Below are 15,734 nucleotides of genomic sequence, written 5' to 3'. Positions count from 1 at the left end.
CCCCAACTACACCACCCTCATCCCCTCCCATTAATCATGCGCCCCGTCTGATATGGAAATTGAAGTTTCTGTCCCCCTATGTCAAGCATAAGTAACTCGGAGACTCTCCGACTATTGGGAGAGAATCCAATTTGTTCCTAACCACCTCCCTTGTCCCATGTATATACAACAGTTTTTTTGGAATGTTCGAGGACTTAATGACTCGGATAAGCATTGGCCTTTTGCTAACTGGCTGTTTATTAACAAGCCTCTTTTTGGTGCCATACTAAAAACCCATATAAAAGAACCAAGCTTGAACCGTGTCATGAATCTTTCCTGTCCTAGCTGGCAGTTTACATCGAACCACAACTCAGACGCTGATGGCAGGATCGTCCTAATCTGGAGGTCGCCTGCATCAGTAACTGTTCTTCATCAGTCTCGCTACATGATCACCAATGAAGTCACAATTCAAGGGGGGTCAAAGATTCTTTTTCACAACAATTTATGCACCAAATGAAAGTGACAAATGTACTGACCTTTGGTGTGAAGTAATTGACCTCTAGCAGCGGTTGCAGTTAGACTCACTTCCCTGGAGGGTAGTAGGAGACTTCAACCAAATTATCCATCTTGGGGAGCACTCTAGTGCAAGTGTCAACCATTTAACTTCGCGAATGACAGAACTGCGGGATTGTCTTCTACAACTTGAGCGGTTTGATGTGCGCTATGAAGGACCCTTTTTCACCTGGTCAAACAAAAATCCTTCAAACCCTATTGCCAAAAAGCTTGACAGATTACTTGTGAGCAACCCTTGGATCGCTTCTTACCCTAACACTATAGCCTCCTTCCTTTCACCTGTCTTCTCGGACCACACGCCGTGCCTTCCAAACCTTGATGCAACCCTCCCTTCTTTTGGTACCAAACCTTTTAAGTTCTTCAACTTCCTAACCACCCACCCGCTTTTCATCCAAACGATGGAAACCAATTGAATTCTGGCTGGAAACACAAATCAACGGGAAATATGTTTGTTAACTCTCAGTGCAAAACATAAAACACTCAAAAGAGAGCTAAAAACACTATCGAGAGAGAACTTTCAGATATACAAAACAGAGTGAGATAGAGTAACTTGTTGCTTCAATCTGTGCAGGTACAAGCTATATCAAGTCCGTCGGCTCTTTATCAAGAAGAGAAAGACCTGCACACCAAACTTTTCTCAAGAGAGTGGAAGAAGCATACTTTCGACAAAGATCTTGCATTAACTGGCTTAAAGAGGGAGATTTGAATACAGCTTACTTTCATCGTATCACTAGGATTCATAATGCTTTCAATGCCATCAGATCCTTCTCTATCTCTTCGGGAACCATTATTGATGATCTAGTGGAAATGAGTAGACTGGCTGGCTGTTAGTCATTTTGAATCTCTCCTTGGTCCAGCTTTCATGCATCCCCTCTCCATTGGCCCTTCATGGATTCAAAGCATTATAACTTACCGTTGTCCTTCTGAATTAAAACTATCAATGGTAAGACTGCCTACTATTGATGATATATCAAAGGTAATGTTTAAGCTAAATGCCAACAAGGCACCATGACCGGATGTATTTACTTTTTCTTTCTACAAAGCCGCCGGGGGTATTCTAGGTTCCGAAGTCACCACAAGCATTTTGAAGTTCTTTCAAACATCTTTCCTGCCTTCAGCGATTAATGCCACAACTCTTGCTTTGATTCCAAAGTTTCCTAGAGCCTCTCTTATTTCAGACTTTCGGCCAATATCCTGCCTAAATACCTGTACAAGGTAGTTTCCAAGCTATTGGTAGCAAGACTCAAGCCTGCCCTCCCTGATTTGGTCCAGCGGAATCAAACTGCGTTCATTAAAGGAAGACTATTAGTTGAGAATTCAATGCTTGCAGCGGAACTTGTAAATGGTTATCAGCGAGAAAAAGGCCCCAAACGGATAACAATGAAGGTTGATATAGCAAAAGCTTTTGATACTATCCGATGGGAGTTTATTTTTAGTTGCCTAAGGGGAATAGAGGTTCCTGAACTCTACCTTCAATGGCTTAGAGCATGTCTTTGCACTCCTTCCTTCTCGGTTGGCTTCAATGGGCGAGTACATGGATATTTTAAAAGTAGAAGGGGGCTCAGGCAGGGTGATCCGCTATCTCCCAACCTCTTTGTCCTTGCTCTAAACTGTCTTTCAGCCATGTTAGATAAAGCTGCAGAAGAGGTGAAATTAAAGTATCGCTACAAGTGTCGTGGCTTAAAGCTTACTCACTTATGTTTTGCAGACGACTTGTTAATTTTTGTTGATGGATCCTTAGCCTCGGTTCAAACGGTTCTCACCATCTTAAAGGAATTTGAAGCTGCCTCTGGTCTGGCTATTAGTCTCCCAAAAACAAGTTTCTTCTCCTCAGGGCTATCTCAACCTGAAATAGACCAGATCAAACACGAAACATGGGTTATTCATGGACACCTACCGATCCGCTATCTGGGTATACCTCTCTGTACTAAAAAACTTACCTTATTGGACTGCGCCCCACTGATCCAGAAAGTTAAGAATAGCTTAAATGCCTGGTCTGCGAAATCCCTCTCTTTTGCGGAAAGGTTACAACTCCTTCACACTGTCATTGCTGGCTTAACTAATTTCTGGTGTTCAGCTTTTCTCTTGCCAAAGAAATGCATTGACACCTTGAATTCTCTAACTGGAGTTTTCTTGTGGAAAGGAACTACAAAGGGTCATCACTCGGCTCGAGTGGCTTGGGATACTATAACAACTGAAAAATCAGAAGGTGGCTTGGGTGTCTGTGACTTGCGGAAATGGAATACAACGTGTATGATAAAACTTATCTGGCTGCTAGTCTTCAGGACAGGATCGGTGTGGGTTGCTTGGTTTAAATCGGCTGTTCTTTCTGGTGACCTCAGTAACTTCTGGACTCGGAAGCCAACCACTAAGTTCTCCTGGCTAACAAACAAGCTCTTAAAGCTCCAGGAAGAGATTTATCCTTGGATTAAGATGAAGGTGGGAAATGGAAGAAGGTGTAGGTTCTGGAGTGATCACTAGTGTAGTCTTGGACGGTTGTCGACTTACCTAAACAATGAAGGACCTCTGGGAATCTCGCAAGGATCAACCATTGCAGACCTATGACGTCACGGCTCATGGAGGGTACCGCCTGCAAGAGCAGAACAACATGTCAACTATCACATCGAGCTAGCTACTTTGCGGTTAACAAACGAAGAGGATACGTATATATGGTGGATAAATGATCAACTACGAGATGGTCGATCGACTGGAAAAATCTACACTTCCCTAAAAGAAACCTTACCTAAGGTTCCATGGTATAGGATCGTTTGGTATACTAAAGGAATCCCAAAGCATAAATTCCTCACCTGACTCTTTGTTTTGAACAGATGTCCAACACGGGACAGACTTTGATCTTGGGGTCTATCGGTAGATCCGTCTTGCCTACTATGCGGCTCGAATGATGAGAGTTGCGATCACCTTTTCTTTGACTGTCCTTTCAGTTGGACCATCTGGAACCTCATCACGAACCATTGCTCCTTCTTCCCTTTGCGTTCTTGGTCAGGTTGCCTTCAGGGACTCATTAACTTCCAAGGGTCTCGAGATGCCAAGATCCTCGTCCTCACCGCTTGGCAAGCTACGATCTACAACTTATGGACGGAAAGGAATCACCGCTTCCATCGGAATAGCTTCAGGTCCAACGAACTTTTTGTCAAACAGATTGACTCTCTTGTGCGAAACAGAACACTAAGCTTCTGTGACTCCAACCCGACCCTATCCTCCAACATGCTTCTACTCTGGTTCACAGGAGCTTAGCAAGAGGAAGAAAAACCCTAATCGCCGCTTGCTCCTTTCTTTTCTCCTTCTCGATCTCGTTTCATCGCCAATCATTGATGGCAGCGTGGGGTGGGTTTGAATTGGTTTTACTGCCTAACCGTTTTTTTAGTTCTGATTTAACTATTCAGTTCAAGTCTGGTTTTATTTTAACTATGGGTTTAGTTTGGTTCAGTTAATTTTCTACTTTTTCTAATTGGGTTTTGGCTATGTAAAACTTTTGTTTCATGGTTTGTAATTTGAATGCCTCTTAACAAAAGAAAAAAAAAATGTTACATTTGGAATTGTATTTGGAAGACTTAGTTTCTTCCGTCTTTCATTTGGAGTTTTGGACTTTAGATTGGACGAAGATCCATATCAAAAATTTTCGTCTTTTTCCTTAATAGGAAAATAGAGTTTTTTTTCGCAAGATAACTCCGGGAACGGTTGTGGAGTAGTTTTTACAATTTTGTCAGAGAACCCTCTGGCTCAAACTGAAGGTTTCAGTTTTCATAGAAAAAGAACTCTGAAGCTGTAATCAGAGAGTCAAATTATACAAATGGCCTCTTAGAATTGAATCTATGGGTTCTTTCTTTTTGTTTCTGTTGTCAGAAGACTGAACTTATCTCACAAGTTGGTGACAGAGGATGAACTTTGGAGCTGCCTCTTGACAAGATTGGTGTAAATTCCATTAAGGCTGAGAAGCTCATCATGAGTGCCTTTCTCAGCCACTTCACCATCTGATATAACCGCCACACAATCTGCAGTCTTAACTGTTGATAACCTATGAGCTATCACCAACACTGTTCTTCCTGCCATTAACGAGTCCATCGCATCCTGCAAACAGATACAGAACATTAGGATATGAGTAGTTTGTTTTTGTTTTTTTAGTCTTTTTGAGTTTTGATTTCAGTGTTCTGTTTTGTTACCTGAACAAGATATTCACTTTCTGCGTCGAGTGCACTTGTTGCTTCATCAAGAAGCAAAACACTTGGGTTTGTAAGAAGCGCCCTTGCGATTGCAATCCTTTGCTTCTGTCCTCCTGAGAGCCGTAATCCTCGTTCTCCAACAACGGTTTTATACTTATCCGGGAATGCTTCAATGAACTCGTGTGCATTCGCCATTTTCTGTCACAACATTTCATTTTGATCCCAATCAGAATGTGTGTTCAGTTCATGAATAGCCTTGTGTGCCAATGAGCACACCAAAAATGGAGAAAGAAAGAGACTTGAGATGTGCTTACCGCGGCATTTTCTACATCGGAAAGACTAGCTTCACCGTCAAATCCATATGCAATGTTCTCTTCCACTGAACAGTTGAAAAGAATAGGTTCCTGGCTTACAATGCTGATCTGAAATGAATACAATCCAGGGTAAGAAAAAGTCCAAATTTGGGTTCTACCAAATATGCATAAACATGAAAAAGAATTGTTTACCTGTTTGTGAAGGTACTGATGAGATATTTCCATCAAAGAAACTCCATTAAGCAAGATCTTTCCCTTGATAGGATCATAGAATCTCTCAATCAAATTGGCTATGGTTGTCTGCACATAGCAAATGAAAGATATGAAAAACATTCAATGGACCTTGCGAGAGAAGTGGCTCTCGTTATGAACTTACTTTTCCTCCACCACTTGGTCCTACAAGTGCAACTTTTGAACCTGGTGTCAACCTCAACGATATTCCCTGCAAAAGTTTGAGTGTTTAAGCGATGGTTAGAACTGTAACAGCTCTACAAATCCAGTTATCATCCTCAAACATATATAGTCATGGTTCAAGAATCTGTTATATTGTAACTATGGAGTCAAAACACTTACAAAAGCCAAACCTTTATCAACCAAACTTTTAGTCATACTAATTGTTTATGAGTTGAAGGATACAAGTTTCTTCTGAAAATATTATGATCTAACCCGTGATATATAAACAAAAGTACAAAAAACGATTTAGTGTTACCTTGAGTATCATGTGACTAGGCCGAGAAGGATAAGCAAACCAGACATCATTTAATTCCACATCTCCATCAGGATTACTGCAATCATAATAATATCTCCATCAGAATATAAACTGATCCCGTTCTTACAATAAGGAGTATGAGAGCAAAATCTTACCCGACGGGACACTTATCCCCTGAACTTGGCATGCTAGAAACACGGTCTAAGATCTGAAAAACACGTCTACTAGCACCTGCAGCTTTCATGGCAGTTGTGTACAAACTCGACAAAGAAGATACCGATGAACCAACTGTCAGAACAATATCTTAGTTTAATACAACAGTTCTCTCAAAAATCTCAGATCAAGAAACATGAATGCAAATGAAACCTGTGAGGCTATAAAGAATGAAGGAAGTGAGTGCTCCAACGGTCATGGAACCATATATTGTCAAGTATGCTCCATAACTAACAACCGTAATAACAGATAATGTGAAAGCTGCGTTTAGTCCACCGAAGAACAGCCCAACAAGTACCTAAATCATCCCAAAATATATCTTCTCAAAATACATCAAAAAATTTAAATTTGATGCGATGTGTTTCGTCCACAAAAACTTACAGCTTGTTTGAGTCCTAGCTTCAGCGTCTCATCGACTTTCTCGGAATATTGTGATACCATATAGCTTTCTTTCGCAAATGATCTAACAGTTCGGATTGCACCAAAAGATTCCTAAAATAGTACATATTGATCCAATCAATCTAAAATAATGAACTGAGAAAATAAACATTGATAAGCCTCTGTATAAAAAAAGCAGAGTTAAAACCTCAGCAATTGATGCAGCAACAGCAGCTGCAGCTTGAGTTGTGTGTGAAAGTTCACGGAGATAGCGGCCGAACTGTTTCACAGCAACTGAAATTACCGGAACTACTACTAGTGCCAACACTAAAAGCATGATTGATGAAAAAGAAGATATGTAAGTATACTCCATCTATTAGTATCAAAACTGAAAAAGACATGAGAAGCTTCTTACATGTTAATTTCCAAGATGATGTAAACATGAAACCAACTCCAATAAACGCAGTTGTTACATTACGAAGAGCTTCAGAAAGATTTGTAGTAGCAGCGTTTTTTATGATTTGTGTGTCTTCGGATAGTCTACTTAAGAGTTCTCCAGTTTTTGTTACATCATAAAACGCTATTTCCTGTTAAGCAGAGAACAACAAAACATCTTTGTCGATCAAGTTCTTGTAGAGTTAGTTCATAAGCAATTAAAAGTCACAAACAATGCATGAACGACTAAATTAAAAAAATGAAGGAGAAAGCAAATCATAAAAAATCTTGAAAAATGGTTTACCTGATGCATTAGGTGTTTAAACAAATCTTTTCTCAGTCGAGCCACAACTCTTTCGCTAGCAGAGTTAAACAGCCACGCTCGCAAAGCCGTGCATACCGATCTAAAGAAACACAGTTATAGAAAAAGAAGTATGACTTAGACAAAACCAAAACTCTAAAGATGAAAGAGGGGACTAATGAAATACTTTGAAAATGCAAATTACCCGATTACAACGATAAGCAAAATGATCACTACGGAGTTTCTAACAGCGATCAAGGATTCAGTTTGCTTCTCAGGCGTCTTGACATCTCTTGATACAATGTCTATAATCATCCCACCAAACTTTGGCTACATAACATAAAAAGTTCAGCTTTCTTTGTTCAGACGATTCCAGTTCAGAGATCAACTAAGATAAAATAGATAGGAAGTTGGAGATCAAAGAGATGAGACATACAACGAGGAGATTAGTAGTTGAACCTATCAACAAAGCAATGGTACCAATTACTAGCTTTCCCGCATCTGGCTTTGCCTGCAACCAAAGTATTTTGAGTATTGATGTATCTTTACATAAGAGTGCTATACTATACACTTATAACAAAAAATCACTCACCAACGCAAAGACTCTACCAAATCCAACATTTGCTGCCTGAAAAAACCAAAATAAGATACTTATCACTTCTATACATGAAATGCTTCTGTAAAAAACAGTACAAACAAATACCTCAACTGCACCATGCTCAAGATCATTTGTACCATTTTCGCTTTCATTCGCTTTCGTTTTATCCTGCATACGAGTGCCATGTAAACAAACTAACAACTAGAAAACTTTGTAAACAAGATTTTCACTGAAACATGAGAACTCTTTTATTTGGCTAAATCTAAATCAAGAATCAAACTTTAAGAATTATTTCTTCCAGTTGTAACAATCCAATGATTGAAATCAAATGATCAATTGGTCAAGTGAGAACCATATACTTCAAATACTAACCACACTCTCTTGGATTTGAACTTGTAATTTCAATTCACATGACACTGGAAACAGAACCCGTCACCACAATTAAGAACTTTCTGATAAATTTCCAAAACCTAGGAGATGAAAGGTCCAAACTTTACATCGATCATGAAACTTTACAAAAGCAAGAATCATCAGACATGAGAGTATGAGAGTGAGAAAGAAGAAAGGGTTAATGGAATGAACCTGATTCTGCAACAGAGGATCTCTGTAGCTACTACTTTTACTTGACCCACCAGTCAAGAGTCTCTTGTTGCCCATCTCAAACGATAGAGAAAAAGGCTCAACCTTTTTGTTTTGGCTTATATTTTTCTAAGCCATGAAAAAAAAACGAATTGGTGTTTTTGTTCTTTCCACGAGTTGGTTTCTTCTTCTTCCTGGTAATTTTGGGAATAAAGAGTATTTATTAATATAATTTTTTTTATTAAATGAAATCTGCTTTAAAGTTATTGTCAAGAGTCAAGACTTTAGTTGGTAAGCGCAAACATAATCAATTACTTTTTCAATATTTATAATTTTTTTTTTCAGTGTAGGTGATTTTTTTTTTCAGTGTAGGTGATTGTTTACAGGAAAATGGCGTTTTTCATAACGAAAAATGTTAAAAAAAATATTACGAAAATTTTAAATTTAATGTTATTTAAAACATAAATTTTATAGTACATAATTTTTATCATCAACTATTGTTGATATATTTATGGATCAAGTTTTGTTGATTTGGCCAAACCAAACATATCGTTAATCTTGCTAACAGAGTAGTTACTAACAAGCGTTAATTTGGTGTTATGATTTTTTGTTAATAACAAAAAAGTTGTTTTTGGCCAAACTTTCAATTTTCAATAAGAGAAGTACAAAAGTCTTTTCGGGTCGGGTTAATTTCACAAAAATAACCCAAAATTAAGGGAGTCGGATTCGGATAAAAAATACCCGCAACGTTATAAATGGGTTATAGGGTTTTCCAAAAAATAAATCATAAATAGAAACATCAATAAATTCCCCCAGAAATAAACCATAATAGTTACAATAATCTATATTTTGCTACAATTTAGGAAACTAACAAACATACAAAATTAATGTATTTTAAATTTATTGATATTAAATCGGACAAACAAACTTAAATAGGAAAATTATATCGTCTAATATAAAATCATACCAGAAACATTCATAAAAAAATCAAACTGAATAACAAGATAATTGATTGCACAAATCAGTACGATCTCAATCTTTTATATATGTAAACTAATTTAATTTTGATTATATATTAGTATATACTTCTGGAATAATCCATTTTAATAGAATTCATAAATAATGATGATATAATTAAATAATTTTAAAAATCTGAAAAATAAAATTTAAATTCTATAACTATACAAAAATGAAAATACTAACGAGAATTAATGAGATGTTTATAATTACATTCAAATCTTTTCTATCAATTTTGTTATCATTCCTAATATGTATAATAAAAATGCTAGTGATAATTAAAAAAAGATATGGAATGATGTTCTGAGTTTTTTCACATATCTCTATCAATTTTGAGTTACTTTTTTTTTTGTCAAACACTTGATTTCATTCATTTCTAAACAAAATACAAGGAAAAGGATTCAAAGATCCAGAGTTTAAACCATACAACAAAAGAGGCACTCCCCAATGCCAAACAAAGATAGATAAAGTAGATCAACAAAGAGTCCAAGAGAGCTTTGAAGCAAAAGCTAGATAGCGAGTTGCCACATGTGAGATCAAGGGTTGTTGAGAGGTCTTCCATGAGTAGCTCAATGGTAGACAAGTTAGTCATAGTCAAGCAAAGACTTAATGACGTTGAAAAGGTGTTCTTAGCGAACGAATGGTGATTGAAGTATCTAGCTAAACAAGTCAATGGGGAAATGTTGGTCAAGAATTCTCTAAAACCATACTCATGCCGTCGACAAGTTGAATTCCGAGCTATTAAGCCATAAGACTTCAGTGACTGTTGGGCAGTAGGGTTCATCAATGGAGCTAGCATCAGGATTTTTAAAGAACGGTTGAAACACCGTGACAACCTAGGTAGATTCTCTCTCACAAAAGTGCCTTGGCAAAGGAGATTAAGAATTCTACACAAGATTTGACATCGGTTTACCGCGAGCAGAGATAGATCATACCAGAGCTGCAAAACTGATGGCGAATGATGGGTGTGGAAGTTCAATGGTGTTCGGATAGACCATGAAATTGCATAGGATGATACTCAATCCGCAAATACCTAAAAAACCGAAAACTCAATTTTGAGTTACCTAAAAAACCGAAAACGTTGTAACATTATCATAATTTATGCAAAATTATTATTCAATTTGGAAACAACCAATAAATACAGTTTAACAATCATATATGATTTTCAAAGATTTTTACATATCTCTATCAATTTTGAATTACCTAAACAAATGGAAAACATTGTATCATTAGCATAATATATGCAACATTATTATTCCTTTTGGAAACAATCAATAAATATAGTTTAAGTAATTAACTTATATGATTAGATTTCATATATGATTAGATTTCAATACCAAATATTCAATCAGTTAGTTTAAGTAATTAACTTAAAACCCGAAATACTACTAATATTCTAAATATATTTATATAATTATTAGAAAATCACTTAAATTTCTCTACAAGCCGAAAAATATTTTTTCTAGAAGACTTCAATTTACTAACCCTAAAAATCGACACTCATTCCTCACTATATAAAGTCATACAAACAAAACATCAATTGTTTCATTCCAAATGTTCTATGTTTTTCTGATGTTTTTATTTATTTATGATTTCATTATTCATGTTATTTCAATATGATATATATTAATGTTTTTAATTTTTATTTTACAGGAACATCAAAAACATTGTGAATCTATCAAACTCATATGTTCTTATGTGATACGGGTATGTACAAAAATTTCATTTAATATTTTTCTAATTATGATGCTGATTAAGACTATCAAACTCAATTATGAATTTGATTAATATTTTTTTATTGTATTCAGGACATATGAAGCATTACAAAAATTATAAAATTACTATAATGTTGTTATGTGAATCAGGTATATACATAATTTGACTTAATATATGAACTATTTTACATTTTTGTAAATAATTTGACTAAATATATGAACTATATTTATACTTTTATGTTTTACCCGTTTCTATGAGAATCTAAAGAAGAAACCTGTAAAGATCTATCCTAAGCAAAACTCATCAACATAAAAAATATAACCAAAGTTAGAAAATTCTAACAACACAGAATAATAGATAACTATGATGTATGAAAATAGTGGGATTAGTAGTTTAGGGATTTATTTATTTAATTTGTTTTCAGTTCAAGAAATATGATTTTGATATTTTTAAAATTAATTAATGATAATTTTTTGGCGTTAATGTTTTGCTAAATTTCAATTTAGATAAATTTGAGTAAATGATAAATTGTTTTTCTAAATTTGAGTAAATGATAAATTATATTAAAATTTTGGGTAAATGATAAATTGTTCTTATGGTTCATCACATACATTTTAGTGTAACTTTTACAAGCAGAATATTTTTATAATATTTTATGTATATTCCTATTTTCTACTACTATAATGATCAAATTCAATTATTTATTTTTTGTGTTGTTAGTATACTTTTCTAAACTTTTTAATATTTATTTTATCAAAACTTATTTTATTATTATTTATTCTCTTTTTTCTCCTACTTTTGTTTTATCCAAACTCATTACACAAATATATGATTTAATATAATCAATTGCAAAAATGAAAATATAGTATATTTCAATCTATTAATATCATATATATATTAATAAATAATTTCCCTCGCTGTAGCGTGGAGGAATTTTTACGGATACATCAATCCATAATTCGAGTTATAAAATTATTTTGGTAATGAAAATGGCAATGATCAAAGAGAGTAAGAAACGGACCAAAACAATAATGGCTTGTACCAATTTATTATCGTTGACCAAAGATTACAATTGATAAAGTTTCGACTCGTTGACAAGGCGATACGACAAGAGAGAAAAGAGAGGAAAGAGAGACCACAAGAGTTTTCTTTCCCATTCATGGGCTTTACTTCTTCCACCTCGTGCTAATGAGCTAAATAGGCCTCATGCCATTCTTTCTTGGTTTTAACACCAAACAGTTGTCTAAGAATCAAAAGTTGACTTGAATTTTGTGTCATCGAATGAACCTCTTGCAATCAGCTTCTTAAAATTATACTATGTTTGTTAAATCTAGGTTTTAGAGTCTTTAAAACTTACTATAAATGTTTTGTTCAGAAATATGATTTTATCCACCTCTAGTTTATGAGAAATTAAGTACAACATTGTGTAAACTTTATACTTTATTTTTTACAATTTCTTTTATCCCAACAAGAAAAACAAATAAAATAAGGTTTTCATGCTTATAATTATCAACAATATTTTTTATCCAGTTTCCTCGCCATCAGAAAGTGAAGGAGATTCAGGAATAACCTCAGCGGAGATATGCATGGAAGGCTTAGGGGGAATTTCAAGAGCATCTAAGCTTCCCTCCATCATTTCCACGACTTTGTTCATCGGTGGACGATCTGATGGGCATGGTTGGATACACCAGAGTCCTACCACAATCATCTTCTTTGCAGTTTCTTTTTCTTCTTTGGTTATTTCATCACCAAATACCCATGTTTGCTCTCCATCTTCAAGATCCTTATAGATCCAATCAGGAAAGTAAGTCGAACTAGCATCAGGGTCAATAGTTTCTACTATTTCTTTGTTCCTTGCTCCAATCATGTCTAGGATCAACATCCCATAGCTATATACATCTGATTTATGCGAGACTCTTCCATACATTCTTGAGAACACCTCCGGTGCAATGTAACCTATAGTTCCTCTTGCGTTTATCAGTGACACAACGCTTTCTCTTTTTTCACAAAGCTTAGCAAGGCCAAAGTCTGACACTTTAGGACAAAGATTGCCATCTATCAATATATTCTGAGGTTTAATGTCGAAATGTACAATTCTTGTTTTGCAGCCATAATGTAAGTATTCCAGACCTCGAGCAATGCCCAATGCAATTCGATACAATGTTCTGACATCTCGAGCCAGTGACTTATTTCTAGAGATGAACTGATCGAGAGACCCATTCTCCAAAAACTCATACACAATTGCTCTTTTAGACCCTTCAAAGCAGAAACCAAGAAGAGAAACGATGTTTACATGAGATGTTTGGCTCATGCTTGCGACTTCATTGATGAAATCCTCACCATTTCCCTTCAAATCTTTCAAGACCTTTACTGCAACCTTACGACCATTACAAAGGTTTCCTCCATAAACGGTTCCAAATCCCCCTTTCCCAAGTATGTAAGAAAATGACTTTGTAATCTTCTTTAATTCTGCATACGTGTACATATTCAGTAGTTTCTTGAACATTACAACACTTTTTTCTTTTCTATTCTTCCTCTTCCTCTGACGCATTGACAACATGAGAACAACAATGAAAGTCACCAGTCCAAGTACAGAACCAACGGCTATGAAGATTATCACCAGAACATGTGACGTACCTTTCATATGCTGCGGCTTTAGACGGTTTGGGGTTAAGTTCGATGATAATGGAGGATTTAGATTAGGTCCGGCTAGATTACCATCTGAGTTGTTAAGCTTGAGAATCTCTACACCATTCAGAATAACATCATAACACGATGGACTATAGTCCTTTAAAGGATACAAGTCAACTCGTAGATCAGGTCTGGGCCCACTTTCCGAACCAACATAGATGCTGAAATCTAGATACACTGGAATCCGAGAACCACCGCTCAGCTGAATCACGTCCATCTCATGCTTGGCAATCTGATGTTCGATGAAGATGGTGAAGACGCGCTGGTTCGGTTTGGTTACTTCCCGTAAAGTCTCACAGAAATGAAGCCTCACGAGGTAATTAAACCCAGCATCGACTGTGAATAGCCATGTCATGTTGAAGTTCAGGTTTAGCTCAGGATACTTGGCGTTACCCATTGAGCGAAACGTGGCGTACACGTACGCTGGGGCAACATACGCTGGAGTTTTCTCGGAGTAGTTGATCATTACATTATCTATGTACGGAGTGACTCCACCGTTTAGGAAAGCATCATCATCAGAAAGCCAGCGCCTGAACATTCCCGAATCGCCGACCTCGCCCACCATTTGTCCACCTACGTTTAACCGATAAACGGTCTCTAAAGCCGTCGAGTTTTCTATCTTAAAGTCAACGGTACTACCGACTTCTGATACCATGTTGTCAAATCCTCCCTTTGAGTAAAACCGGTCAGGCATGGACACGATCTCGATACCCTTAACAAATGCTAACGATTTCTTAGCCGGCCTGAACGTGAGATTCAACCCCTGGTGAACAGGAACGATAAACTCTTTGATTAGAGTTGGCTCTCCTTTGGAAGCTTTCACCGTTAAATCAGCACTGAAGTTGGTCAAGAGAGTGAAACCATTTAGACTGACGGAGAAGAAAGAACTGACCGCGTCGAAATCGGGCCCGTACCCGTGGTACCCGTAATAATAGCACGGATAAAAATGTAACCGGATGAATTTCCAACCAGGGGAGAGTGGAAAACTGTACGTAAAATCTGATCGGAAAATCCTAGCGTTCATGTAGGGAACTTGAGGAGTCCATGATTCTTTGTCTGATGATGCGTCTGAAGTGAATGACGTGTAGTCCGAATTCGACGGCAGAATTTTCTTCTCCGCCTCCGGCATCCAATTTCGGCCGCCGGTGTCGAAGGTGAAAGAGAATTCACCGCAGTTGATGAGAATAACTTCGTCTGGCTTGTATGGCGCCGTTGCTTCTTCCCCTCCGCAGGAGACGAAAACGAGAATATAGAAGACAAACAAAACGTAACAGATCACCGGAATTCTTTTTGAAGGTGTTGGAGCCATATGGAGGGAGAAGAAGATAAGAGATATGAGTGTGTATAATTGAAGTTTTAAGTCCTAGGTAGTGTGAGTGAGTCTATGGGTCAACCGTTCACTAACAAAGCAAAACTAAGAACACGTTTCGATGAAGTTTCTAACAAATAAATTATTAACCAAAATACAAAAAAATGTTTCTATCAAAGAAACAAAAGATCAAAGTAATAAGCACATTGGAACCATAGATTTGGTATCTTGACGAGTTATTCATTCTTGTCTTATTCATCCATTGCTGATTTTTAATAATATAGCCGTCACGTATACGTGGTTGAAATTTCTATACAAAACTTTAGCTTATGTGATTGAACAACATATATCTTACAGCGCCAACCGAACATCCTGTTTNTTTTTTTTTTTTTTTTTTTTTTTTTCTATTAATTATATATAAAAATTTTAGTCAGTTCTTTTAGTTTTAAAGATTGTATAATCATAATTCATAAAATGATATATTTTCAAAACGTTCTTTGTAGTTTGTCACCTTTCTATCTAACCAGCAAAACACATGAAAAGGTTTTGTGCTAATATACTGAAAATCAACGGTCCATGATTTCTATCAAGTGTTGCTTCATCATTTTGCTATAAGAGCCATGAAAATTATTCTTATATCACATGTCACTCGAACTTATATCATATGGAAAATTTATGTTTTTTTTCTGTTGAAGACTTTTTCAGAGAGCACAAGAAATATGTCGGTCTGGTTTTTTGATT

General features: G+C 36.3%; 2 protein-coding genes across 2 annotated transcripts; both read right to left on the bottom strand.

Moving 5' to 3' along the window:
• Positions 4,209-8,436, bottom strand: LOC104719566 (ABC transporter B family member 27-like). The gene is made up of 17 exons (XM_010437507.2): positions 8,264-8,436; positions 7,787-7,849; positions 7,676-7,711; positions 7,520-7,594; positions 7,289-7,413; positions 7,087-7,186; positions 6,763-6,934; positions 6,556-6,674; positions 6,351-6,461; positions 6,123-6,267; positions 5,912-6,044; positions 5,757-5,832; positions 5,424-5,489; positions 5,240-5,347; positions 5,048-5,155; positions 4,734-4,931; positions 4,209-4,641 (listed from the first exon to the last, which is right to left on the bottom strand). Exons 1-17 carry the CDS (start codon positions 8,336-8,338, stop codon positions 4,432-4,434), a joined length of 1,920 nt encoding a protein of 639 aa, XP_010435809.1. The 5' UTR covers positions 8,339-8,436; the 3' UTR covers positions 4,209-4,431.
• LOC104719565 (probable receptor-like protein kinase At5g39030) lies at positions 12,372-15,088 on the bottom strand. Its single transcript, XM_010437506.2, has one exon. The coding sequence runs from the start codon at positions 14,991-14,993 to the stop codon at positions 12,516-12,518; it is 2,478 nt and encodes an 825-aa protein (XP_010435808.1). The 5' UTR covers positions 14,994-15,088; the 3' UTR covers positions 12,372-12,515.

This window comes from Camelina sativa, chromosome 10 (assembly GCF_000633955.1).
Source record: "Camelina sativa cultivar DH55 chromosome 10, Cs, whole genome shotgun sequence".
Classification (NCBI taxonomy): Eukaryota; Viridiplantae; Streptophyta; class Magnoliopsida; order Brassicales; family Brassicaceae; genus Camelina; species Camelina sativa.
The sequence above is the reverse complement of the archived record's forward strand: the minus strand, read 5'-3'. Positions and strand labels throughout refer to the sequence as shown.

Bases quoted from the DNA above. Each gene is read 5' to 3' on its own strand.
- LOC104719566 (XM_010437507.2), bottom strand. From the start codon at position 8,338: ATGGGCAACAAGAGACTCTTGACTGGTGGGTCAAGTAAAAGTAGTAGC. The intron at 7,850-8,263 runs GTTCATTCCATT...ACTCGTATGCAG, and splicing joins ATCCTCTGTTGCAGAATCAG to GATAAAACGAAAGCGAATGA. The intron at 6,045-6,122 runs GTTTCATTTGCA...TTGTTCTGACAG, and splicing joins CATTCTTTATAGCCTCACAG to TTGGTTCATCGGTATCTTCT.
- LOC104719565 (XM_010437506.2), bottom strand. From the start codon at position 14,993: ATGGCTCCAACACCTTCAAAAAGAATTCCGGTGATCTGTTACGTTTTG.